Consider the following 13,156-nt stretch of genomic DNA (forward strand, 5'->3'; position numbering starts at 1 on the left):
TCTAGAAAGTCTTAAGAACACTAATACTATGATCCCTTTATTATTGCTAGCCATCCTCCTGTGAATGATATTTTCTATTAGATGTATTAAAGATATGTACCAATGACCATTTTGGCTGTTTTGCCTCTATTCTTCATCATGGTATGCAGTGTTGTCATAGCTGAGTCAGTCCCAGGATATTAGAGGCAAGGTGGGTGAAGTAATATCTTTCATTGGACCAACTTCTGTTGGTGAGAGAGACAAGCTTTTGAATGAGCAAATTTTTGATTTAAATAATTGATTTTAATCTTGTTTCCTTTTGTACTTTTGATATTTTCTAAAAAAAGATGGATTCGCATTGATTGGTAACTACTAAAATATGCTGATTTGCAATTAAATATAGCCCTTTATAGTAAATTTGGTGATTCTTTTTGCTAACCAGGAGGATATAATGTATGTATACACATAAGTAATTATATAGCTTTACTTATACTTATTCAGATTCTTATTTTTTTACCACATTTATGATGTTAGAAAATGGCGAATGATACATTTCTTACTAGATGATGACTTTTTTTATTTGTGATGTGTGTCAAGCTAAATAAAATGAATATGCTGGATACATAAGTGTATAAAAAGTTGATCAAAACATGTTCTGCATTTTAAAATGATTTATTAAACGATGTATCATATGTAATTAGTGAATTGAACTAATTGTTTATGGTCACCACTGCCCTTCAATATTTTAGAATAGTGGATCTCATCCAATTTTTAATTCATAGATTGGAAAGGAAAAACAAGCTTTCCTGCATTTTCAACTCTCAGTTGGGTCTCTTTAACATTGAACTCATTGAACTGAACTAGTTGAATAAACTGAAATGAAGAAAATAGTCTCTCTGCACCTGCAAAAGAGGTTACCACTGTCAAAAACTCATTTAACACTTCAACAAACTCTGGTTCTACATCTTTAGCCAGTGACTTCCTACAGTTCAGTGGTTTGACTTTCTTCAAAATGTCAACAGCAAACATGTACTGCTTAATATTATTTTTAATTTAATGTACATGATTTTAATAGATTATAGCAGGTTTGGGCCTTAACATAGATTGCCATAGTTTCATATGTAATTTTAATAGGTTTATTTTAAAAAATAAACCAGTATTTAATTTAAATTAAAAAAAAAGTTTTTTTTTAAATCATTCATTTTATCCACCCTGTCCAGGAGCAAAAAATGCTGACCTTGAATCCAGTAGACAGGACATAGCTTCTGTAAGCCAGCATTGTGAAATTCTCCTCTTTACCACACAATTGATGGATAGCTTCAGGGATGCGCCTGTTCCTCATCCTGGGTAACATGAGCTTAATCCAGGTGGTCTATTAATGATGGTTCATATGAAGACTCTCCTGACTTTATCTGAGTTACCTTGATTTCAAAACAATGTAAATGACAAATGAATCAGGCCGAGTGTTTTGGTCTCAACAACTTTAACTACCAAATTCTACCCTGTTTACTACTACAGACAGCTAATAAATTATGAGCTTGCTAACATTTTCAACCCATATAGCCCTAGGAATTAGGCTCCAGACCTCAGCCATAGACAATACCTGGAAGAGCTTGATTATCAAAGGTGTTGAGCACCTGCAGCTGCCATGATCACTATTAGGAGCTAGGGTGCTCAGCACCTTTGAAAAATCAGCCCCTTTCTATTTAGGTGATTGAATATGAATGTAAGAACCTAAATTCTGGCCTGTTTCTTTATAAGGAAATGAACAAACTACTAAATGAGTTACCTCCAAAGGAGAGATCCAGCTCATGCTGTATTCATTGAAAGTAACATTATGAACAGTTTCAATTAAATTGACAAAATCCAAGTAGGCACAAGTGTCAATTCAGCTCTTCAGTACCTTTTTATTGTCTTAACAAGTAACAGATGATGAGAGGGTCTTACGGGCAAACTCTCATTGTTATCCCATTTCTTAACATGTCTTAATAACAATTGTCAGAACTCCAAATCTGAAATCAATCTCATGGAAGAAATTCACAAACATACATTATGATACATGTATACTCAGAATGTGCCATCTCTTTCCAGGAACAGATGCCTGGAACCTACATTGCTGCAGGCTGGTGAGACACCTACAACCATGTAATGCCTCTATCTAATGTCATTGCTGTATGACAGCCAATTGACTGACCATGTCCAAATGGTAGGACAGATAAGGTCACAAACACAATTCACTGAGAGTCAAGAGGGGGAAATACAGCCCCAAAAGACAAGCAGCTACTATGAATTGTCTTTCTTAAACAAGGACCACTTATACTGCTTCACAGCCTACTTTGCATTAGGAAGATTATGATAGTTCATTGCATATTGGTCCTAGTGAGAAATTACATCCAGCTGTCCAGTATAACCCATCACTGTGTCTTTTAGAAAATGTTTAAATAAAGTTAAGTATCTGTTTAATCATCTCCGAGTTCCTGTCTGCATAAGCTGTTTATTGATGAGGGTTGGGGAAAGAGAACTCTTCTATTTCATCCAGAAAGAAGTGGTTGATAATGTCATTTGGAAAGTGTTACAGTTAAGACTAAGCATGTGATTTTGGATGGCGATGTTGAAAATTGTTTAATCTCTGCAAGTTTTTGGGCTAGAACCACACAGGAACCATACCAACTGGATACCAACCACTGCTATCTATCTTGGGTTATGTTTGCTGTGATGTAATGCCAGGATGTCAGTGGCTCTCTAAACTGCTAACATGGCTGGGTTTTATCTACTGCACTGGCTCTGAAGTGATACATAAACACATGGACTCCCTGGAAACATGATCCTGAGGTAACAGGCTGAGAAACGTGATGTGCATTGTTATGCCATGCTGTAGGTGCTATTTCAATGCTTTATAAAACAACCTGTGTGTCTGGCTAATAGCATTGTTCTGTGTTCCAATGCATTTATTTATTTCCATTTATCTTTGGGTTTGTGATTTTTGCCAATGAGCTTTGATTCCATTTAAGATATAGTATTTGGAACCTGAGGCAAAGATTAATTTGGGGAATTTAAATGAAATAGACCTCAATTCCAATCCCTGAGATTGATGAATGAAAATGATGGTCATGAATGAAGGAAGCTGGAAGTCCCTTCCTCAAACATTGTTGAAAAGGTGTGAACCAAAAAGGACCAAATCACCTGAAGGATTCAATACTTTGTTACAGTCTTCTTAAAGAATTCCAAGCAACTTATTTTAGGACAAAGTGTAAGTAAAATAAAATAATATATTGAGTCAAAGCCACAGATGATACTTATAGGAAATTAACCCAACAATGGTTGTCTGGCAATACCAAAGAAGGACAGACATTTGACATGGATTTAATCAGGTCACAACACTATTATTAGATGTCTGGGACTACCCGGCAGATAAAGTGCAGTGCAGGTAACCCTATGTTTAGTCCACAATTACCCAGAGGACTTTTACCACCTCCCCCCTTTCTTCCCCATCCACAACCCTCCAGCAAATCCATTGCCAGGACCTTACCTTATCCACTGCCCCCCCATCCCCAGGAGGATTAAGGTGGGCTATAATAATGGGGGTTGGCTCCCTGCCACACCAATCACAGGAGTCCTCAACCGCCCCCCGCTTGCTCCTTTACCAAACACCTCTTTTTAAGTTCTTTTCCAAGCCATTTATCCGGTTGTATACCTTTCCTGTGGAGTACCTGCACTGGACATCCGCCCTACACGTAAATAAAGATTAGAAATTATTGTCTCAACATCCATTTTTGTAGAATGAAACAAATATTTTTTTCTCAGGTTCTCGCAAAATTCCTTTGAAGACTGATCTCAGTATAGAACTAGGCAAGAGTGAAATTGAGAAGGTAATTTTAACACAAAGCCATAATCATATAAACATATATGAACACCAAATGCTTCTGGTAAAACAGGCTACATAGAATAAATCCATGTGCACCATTTCCCTTACTGAACAAAACTGAAATGGATCAGCTATTCATGTCCATAGCAAGTAGGAGAAGATATCGAGAAGGAAAGACAAAATGGTGAACAAAATCTTCTGGAGATCTGAGCCAAGTTTTCTGAAATTGGATGGAGAGTGAAAAAGACCAAACTATAGTAAGTGTGAAAAAAATTATCAGCTTGCTTCCCCCTGAAGAATACTCAGTTCAGTCAAAAGGAGAGGGGAAAAAGAAAAGGTTTAATAAATGAAAAGTATTTCACTGATTGCAAATAAAACTATTGCAATAATATGTCCAAAACAACATTGAAAAATTTCAAATTTTAAGATTTCAGAACTTCTCATTGGTTATTTCTCTTCATGGCGATGACACGTTGTTCTAAACACCTTTATTGATAACTGTTGTTTTACATTGTGACCAGGGTGCAAATGATTTACAAGAATTGTGTGACACATTGTATAACCCTGCAGCATTACAAGTTACTTTCCTAGTTTATAATTTACATATTACAGTGGTTGTATTTCAAATATTTTTGCCAATTTGAAAGTTTTTGCCAGTTTGAGAGATTTACTATACCTATATTGAGAGAGATACTTTTAGAACTGGTAAAAAGTTTCAAAATAACTGAAAGTATGTAAATGTATGTATATTGTTAGCATTTTCCACAAATCATGAGTAGTGATGATCAACTCTACATATATAACTTCATTAGAAGAACAGTTTGTCTCTCATGTAGAAGATCTCCGTCTGAAAAGCAGGCAATTGAAACAAACACATTATTCAGGCAGCTGTTTTGTCAAAAGATATTCAGTTTGTTTTGCCACTCAGATCCAATGCTGTACAGCACTGAGGGCAGTACTGTAGGTTCTGAGGGCAGGATGAGTCCCTCTGTAACACATCATAAGAGACCCTGACTCTGCACTGAAGCCTGCTTCCTGCAGTTGTTTTGCTATTTCCTCTATATCCCAACGGCCCTCTTCCTGGTTGGCCAGTAAGTGGTTGATAAGGTGAGGGTAGAACACAGTGGATATGCACTTTACCACTAATTTCGCATTCAGGAGCAAGGAAAGAATTTCAGAATCACAGCTGGAATCATCAATCTGCAAAGAAAGAAAAATACACAAAAATGAAGACTGAGTTATTGGTTACATTCATAGATTTTTTTTTTTTAAGGCCACAAGGGACCATGACCATTATAACCATCACCTATGACCTCCTCCAATATGCTTTTTACTTGGGAAGCAGCAATGGTAGGATGTTCTGCATTGCTTAATAGCAATAGTGATATATACTTTACACGTCCAGGCAAACCTTAAACAGTCATTTATTGTATTAATAAAACCTCACATGAGTCTTACAGATATACTCATTTCAAACTAAGGAACAAAGAAACTAAATAGAAGGTAGTGCAGAGTTTGGAATAAATTCCCAGTATCTTCTCTATACACTAGAAAACTCCCTTTCTATTTTCACATTAATAGAAGGATTAACAGAGATTCAATATGGGAGATCATAAGGTAAACTATATTTTCTGACACACTGAATTGTGTGCACTATACAGGCAAGTGTCTGAACAGAGCTCAGGACCAGAACCCACAACCAGGCTCAGATTTTCAAAGTCCAAAGCCCCCAGCAGCTCCCATTGTGGCATACAATGGGTACGGAGTTCTTTTGAAAATTGGATCTATATCTGTATGGATAATGCTACAAGATTAAGTTTTTAAATTCAATTTTAGTGAATTTAGCAGATAAATCAGATCTAAGTTCCTAGAAAGACAAGACGGCTTTAATGGCAATAAAGCTTCTTATGTCTCCAACGTCCAGAAAAAAACTAATAAGCAATAGAAAAGAACGTTGTAAGAAGTACGTAGAAACCACCTTTCTTTCAATGCACTCCATCAGATAAAATCTGAACATACCAATTAAACTGTTTAATAAATAATGAATGATTTCCTGACCAGACAATTTTTTTTAATTTAAATTCCATCTGCCTTCTACTCAACATTGGTCCAATTTTCCAGAATAACTGCCCACTACATTTTGATGGCTGGTAGAGCAGGCAGTGTTAATAGCACTCATATTGTTATCTGAAGTGATTTGATACAGCAGCACAGCTCTCCCATGTCTAGGCATATGTAGCTGAATCTATGACATCTCAACGGTGAAGTGACTATGACATCTTGGAGACATTTGACAACATATTCCTAGGCAATTTTTGACTCAACCAGAATCATAAATCATTTCATTCTGATTTTTCAGGACAACATCTAACATTTTCTTGCCTATCATTTCTGATTGTCTTTCTTGTCTACAGCTAAAGCAGCTCAGGACTTAGCTTCTCAGTGATTTTGTTAAGCTGTCAGGTTGAATTCCCCCTCCCCACCCAAGCATTAGGATGGACATTTCTTGGTTAGATCCCAATTTCCTATTTCATCATTTCACTTCAATTTCTCAGACAATAGGGGGAATTACCAGCTCTGTGCCTTTGTCTGGGAGATTAAATATGCCTCGGGTACAGTGAGCCAGCAAATCGAACTTAGTGGCTAAGGACAGGTCTATACTGCCACTTAAGTCAATCTAACTTGCATCGCTCAGGGGTGTGAAAAAGACATCCTCCTGAGCGACGTAAGTTATAATGACCTAAGTCCTGTCCACACTGGCGCTATGTCAGCAGGAGACGCTCTCCCACCAACGTAGTTTCCAACTCTTGTGGAGGCGGAATAATTATGCTGATGGGAGAGCGTTCTCCTGTTGGCATAGAGCAGTGGTGCCAAAACTTTCTACTTCGGGCCCCCCCTTACCTCTCTCCATGCCCCCCCCTGGAGCTGGGAGTGGGGCTGCGGCTCTGTGAAGGGAAGTGGGGGGACATGGACAGGCTGGTAGCCCCGCCCAGGCCCCAGCTGCCCTCACTCAAACATTCCTCCCTGCCAGTTTGGGGACCTCTGGCATAGAGCATCTTCACCAAACGCTCAAAAGTGGCGCAGCTGCAAGTAGCACTTTTAATGTAGACGTGCCCTTAAACATCACTGTTTCTCACACCACAGTGGCTACATTGAGACGTTCACTCCATATTCAGAGGAACATGAAGAATTCAAAAGAAGCCTATGCTGGATCCTGCTGCTCTTGAAGTCAGTGGGCAGCTGCCATTGACTTCAACAGGGATGAGACTGAGCCCTAACTGAAGAAACCACACCAGTTATTTTAGAATGAAGAACTTTACTATCTTTAGATTCTTTCACCCTTATGAATGTTAGCATTTCTCTCTTGTTAAAGAGATGATGGGAGAAGTCAGTATGATGCTTTAACTTTATGTACGATTCAGAAAAATGTGCAAAAATAATTTGTTGCTCCTTTTTTAAAGGTAGAGCACTTTTCCCAACCTCTCTTTCTTTTTTTAAAACACCGGAAGAGAGACAAAATATGGAAGCATGTCAGCATGCCATGAACGTTCATTTGATCAACCATACTCCTTAGATAATAGGCTCCAGGTACAACTACCTTCCTTCTTTGAATTTGCCTTAAAAATTACCCTTTATTATTATTAGTTTATTAATTAACTTCCCTCTCTTAGGGACTTCAGAGACTCTTGTAGGGGAAATGCTGGATTTTTCAAGGTAAAATGAAAGACAGGACAAAGATTTCTAACCAGCAGAGGAGCAAAGATCTGGAACAGCTTTCCAAGGGGAACACGGGAGCAAAAACCCTAACTTCTTTTTAAGACTGAACTTGATAAATTTATTGAGGGAATTGTATGATGAGATCACAAACAATGGAATATGGCCCATCTGTGACTACTATTAACTAATATTTCCAAGGGGCGAAGATAGGACACTAGCGGGGAGGGCTCTGAATTACAACAAACAATTTCTTTCCAGGTATCTGGCTGGCATGTCTTTCCCACATGCTCAGGGTCTAACTGACCACCATATCTGGTTGGGAAGGAATTTCTCCCCTAGTCAGATTGGCAGAGACCCTGGTGGTTTTCCCGTTCAGCCTGGGTCACTCGTTAGTTTGAACTAGAGCTGTCAATTTATTGCAGTTAACACCTATGATTAACTGAAAACAAAATTAACACATTCATTTTTTTTAATGGTGTTAATCCCATATCTTTGGGCAGGGACAGGCATTGGCTGTGGAGGGACCTCAGTGTCCAGTAGGTACAGTAACCCAATCCCCTTCTGGAGGGTGGGAAAAGAAGAGGAGAGGAAAAAGAGGAAGTGGTTCCTATCCCAGCTCTGGCTGAGGGGTAGAGATCCTGACCTGCCGTGCCCCACTGCCCCCAGCCTGCCCCTTGCTTCTAGGACTGCACCCCTACATTCTGTGCCCCATTGCCCCCAGCCGGTCTCTTGCTCCAGGAACCGACTCCCCCTGCCTCCTCATGCACCGTGTCCAAATGTCCCCCCCCAGCAGGCCCCTCGCCCAACCCCCACCTCCCCACCATGCCCCCAGCTGGCCTCTTATTCTGGGGACTGACCTCCCTCACACCGTGCCCCATTGCGCCCGGCCGGCCCTTTGCTATGGGGACTGACACTCCCCGCCCCACCCTGTGCTGTGCCCCCTTGTTCCCAGCCGACATCTTACTCCGAGGACCAACACCCCTGGCCAGGCCCTTGCTCTAGGGAGTACCCCATAGAGAACAGGTGCATGGCAAGCTCAGCCTCTCACCACCGACCTCTCTTCCCGGCCACATGCCAAATTCCTGAGGTAAAATCCATATCCTCCCTTGCAAACAAGGGTTTGCCCAGCTAAAGGGAGCCCACCTACCTTAGTAAAAGGAGGCGAGCCCCAGTACCAGTAACCACCATTCCAGAAGCCGCAGCAAGGCATCTCTCTCCCCTCGTCCTGCACAAGTCATTGCTTGCCCCCAACCCCTGCCTCCCCAAACACTGCATGCAGATTTCTAAGATGAAGCTTTCTTCCTCTTTGGACAGGAGGTGAGCCTGGTGAGCTCAGAAACCCAACCAAACAGGAGCAGCACCAAGAATTCACCCTTCTCCTGCACAACTCACATCCCTCCCATCTCCAGAATATTGACTTTCTGAGATAAAAAAATCTTACCCCTTCAATATGCTGAGACTCTCAAAGGAGAAGAAGAAGTAGGACTAAGTGCACTGGTAGGCTCTAAAGTTTGATCTTGTTTTATTTTTGAGTGCAGTTATGTAAAAAAATAATAATTCCACATTTATAAGTTCAACTTTCATGATAAGAGAGATTGCACTACAGTACTTGTATGAGTTGAAGTGAACTACTATTCAATTTATTTTTTACAGTGCAAATATTTGTAATAAAAATTATATAAAGTGAGCACTGTACACTTTGTATTGTGTTGTAATTTAAAATCAATATATTTGAAAGTGTAGAAAACAACAAAAATATTTAAATAAATGGTATTCTATTATTAACAGTGTGATTAAAATGGCAATTAATCACAATTTTTTTTAACGGCTTGACAGCACTAGTTTAAACTAAAATGGTGGATTCGCTGTAATTTAAAGTCTTTATGTCAAGATAGAGGACTTCAGAGGTTATGGGTCTACTACAGGAGTGTGTGGGTAAGGTTCTTTGGCCTACAACATGCAAGAAGTCAGACTAGATCATCATAATGGTCCCTTCTGGCTTCCAAGTCTATGTGGTACAACTCCCCGAACCTGCATTTCCCTTTTATTTCATTTAGATACAAGTTGTACTTCTCACTGACAGTCTTCTTCACACTGACATCCTTAAAATACATTTCTTGATTAAGAATTTTTTTAAAATCCTTGGCACATTATCAATCTGTTGCATGAACTTATCTCCAGGGATGCAAAGATAATTATTTCAATGTACAGCAGTTCTTGCCTTACTCTCTGGAGGAACAATTCTAAGAACACTAAAAAAATCAGATGGAGTTACCGTCATGGGTTATACCTGGATTTTAGTTTTGTGCTGTGTGGCTCAGAACGTGTCAGCTTGTGGATGTGGTAAAGTGACTAGTTTTCAGGTTTTAAAGACATTTTGGCTGGTAGTGCACAGATACGTTATAGACATGTAAAGCATGAATTATTATTTATAATTTGTAAAATCGTAGCCTATAGTAGCTCTAGTCATGGACCGGGACTCCATTGTGCTAGGCACTGTACAAACACAAAACAAAAAGACTGTCCCTGCCCCAAAAAGCTTACAATTTAAATACGAGACAAATACTCCATATGCAATACACACAGACACCTCAGATACATTTATATTGTCAACATTTTATGGAACACACATACACATGAAAAATACCCACAAAACTCACAGCAATCACATAGTCTTGTAAACACCTTAAAGGCAACTGCTAAAATACACCTACCACCCCACATTGGAACCCATACGGACTATCATCTAACAACTATAACCTATACTCGATGGGGACTCCATCCTGAAATAAATTTTCCTGAACCCCCTCTTCTGGCCTTCAAACAACCCCACAGCCTCTCCAAGTTCATCATCAGAAGCAAGTTCCCCACAGACCAGGAAACACCAACTCAAAGTGATGCCAGACCCTGCTAGAACAACAGATGATATCTCCACTGCTACATGATAAATACCGCCCCCTCCTCCCCACAACATACCTTACAAGATCCCTGGATTCTGCACATAACTATCACAACATGTGATGTACCTTATCCAGCGCACTAAATGTCCCAATAGCAAATATGTGGGTGAAACCAGACAATCACTACGCTCTTGAATGAACTCACACAGGAAAATAGTAAGAGAAAAAAAACACCATATCACCTGTGGGTGAACACTTTTCACAAAGTGATCACTCTACAGCTGACCTATCAGTCCTCATCCTCAAAGGAAACATGCACAAAGCTTTCAAAAGATGAGCCTGGGAGCTTAAATTCATAACTCTTCTAGACACTAGAAATCAAGGACCAAGTAGACACTCTAGATTTATGGCATATTATAACAATCTATAACCCACTAACAACCCCCTCCCCACACTCCAGCTGCCCCTCCTCCCATTCTTTCCTCTCTTTGACTGGAGGGGTGTTAATGGGTCACTTCACCTTGAATTATCCCTTGAAATGTGTTAACTACTTATGTTAAACTATCTGTTCCACCCTGTATTTAGCAGTGACACGGAGAGCTTGTCTACGCATACGGTGCTGTAGCATGTCTGGTGAAGACACTCTATGTCAGTGGGAGAGAGCTCTCCTGTTAGCATAAGAAAACCACCTCTATGAGAAGGCGGTAGCTATGTTGGCGAGAGAAGCTCTCCTGCTGACACAGGGCTGTCCACACCGGTGCTTATGTCGGCGTGACTTTTCATGCCCCTGAGAAACATAAGCTATGTCAATTTAAGCTGTAGTGTAGACACAGCCAAAGATAGTTCCCCAGACCTGAAGAAGAGTTCTGTGTAAACTCAAAAGCTTCTCTCTCTCTCACCAAGAGAAGCTGGTCGAATAAAAGCTATTACCTCACCTGCCTTCTCTCTCTAATGTCCTGGGACCAACTGGACTACAACAACAGTGCCTACAACTACTAAAATACACACCAATTCACCCTTTTTCTGGACAGAGATCAAGTGTAATATGTCAGGATTGAATTATTTGTGGCTAAAGCAATTGTTTTCCCAACCAAAGCTATGCCGTGTTCTTTTATTTAACATATATAAACTGATTTTGTGAATATTTACACAGCAAAACAACAATAACTGTAAGAAAGACATAAAATGCCAGTTTAAACGTAGCAGGTCTTAGTCATCACTTTGGGAGACTGTATACAATGATAACGAGCCTTTATAGAGCACTCTGTAAAGTGCTGTACAAATATTAACTAGTGCAGACAGTTCCTCATGAGTATTATGAGTAGTATTATCAGTAGTATTAACCCCATTCCATAGCATGCAAAACCAAAAAGCAGTGTAACTAACTCAAGGGCACACAGTGTGACAGGGCAAAGATTAGGACTTGGGAGTTCCTGGCTATTAGATCTTTAGACCACCCTGTTCATTAAACCAGTCCTATATGGACGCAGGCAATATAGCGCGAAACACCAAGTGGAGATACACTAAATATTTGAGGTGAAATAATGTGTTGCTCACTGAAAATCTATCCAGGTGCTGTCAAGGACCCAGTCTAGAACAGGGATGGACAGGAATGCCTCTCTCACCTCAGTGGCTTATGATAGTTCCCAGCTGGTGTCTATTGGACAGGGAGATGCTGAGATACATAGCGTTATGAGTGGAAAAAATGTTACCATAAAGAGCGAGGTTTTATCCTTTTCTGTTGATTAATAACATCTAACCATGCTAGTGGCAACGTACTATTGCCGATGATTCATCAGACAGAACAAAATTGAGTTTGTTCTTCCATGTAAGTATTAGTTTTGCACTGTTAGCAGAGGTTAAAAGTTGGTTTTGTCCCTGAACTGAACAGGTATGGCTCAAGGACACACAGGGATTAGATCTCTGGAGTTAGCTGGTAATATTTTTGCAGTCACTTTTCTGGCCATACACACTGTTTAAAAAGATTCCAACAAAGAAGAAACTGATAAACCAGGTTGCAAGTCAACAGTCATTAATGAAGAAAGAGGCTAGTTACACAGTTGAAGAGGATCTCAAGGAATATGGAGCTGATTATTTTGGAACAATCACCCAGAATTAGTCAAAAACAAATAAATTAAATTTCATTTTCCAAGCTTCATTTTTTGTAAATTTTTATGTTACAAAAGGAATAAATTGTTTTGAAATATAAAGATGTATCCCAGTACATCAAAAATGAATATATAATATGTAAGTAGACTAAATAACAATTATTTTAGACTAAACAGAAAAAAAGTTATGTTCAAGTCCCACTTTCAACTCAAGTCTGTTGGGTACAGGCAGCATTTTTTGCTGACGACATAAGCTCTAATTTTATGGCTGCTTTAACAGTATAGCTACAAACAGCCTATAGAATTATTGTATTATAAACAATCAGTCTTAACCTTTGCATGCTGACATAAGAAAGAAGACAACACTGAAAGTGTTCTAAGAAATATGCAACTCTTAAAGAGAAGCTCTGAATCCTACTGACATTCATAAACTACTTAACTGGCTATACTAAGAAAGTTTTTTAAATTATTCATACGCCATATTCACTGCGAGGGGGTAGTCTAGTTATTTCTGGTATGTGAAAGATGGAACTGGCAGTTTGCAAAAGGTTACACAATAATAGAGGTCTGCAGTTTCAGAAAAGCTT

The 13,156-nt window shown here is 39.4% G+C and overlaps 1 protein-coding gene across 2 annotated transcripts in view; it reads right to left on the minus strand.

Annotated features, from left to right (window-relative positions):
- Positions 1 to 4,315: 4,315 nt before the first annotated feature.
- NBAS (NBAS subunit of NRZ tethering complex) overlaps positions 4,316 to 13,156 on the minus strand; it is a 350,592-nt gene continuing 341,751 nt past the window's right edge. For both annotated transcript variants that reach the window (XM_039531043.1, XM_039531042.1), the window contains exon 52: positions 4,316 to 5,044. In XM_039531043.1, the coding sequence (XP_039386977.1) occupies positions 4,769 to 5,044 (276 nt within the window). In that variant the 3' untranslated portion in view covers positions 4,316 to 4,768. The remainder of the gene's footprint in view (positions 5,045 to 13,156) is intronic.

This window comes from Mauremys reevesii, linkage group 3 (genome assembly GCF_016161935.1).
Source record: "Mauremys reevesii isolate NIE-2019 linkage group 3, ASM1616193v1, whole genome shotgun sequence".
Taxonomy (NCBI): domain Eukaryota; kingdom Metazoa; phylum Chordata; order Testudines; family Geoemydidae; genus Mauremys; species Mauremys reevesii.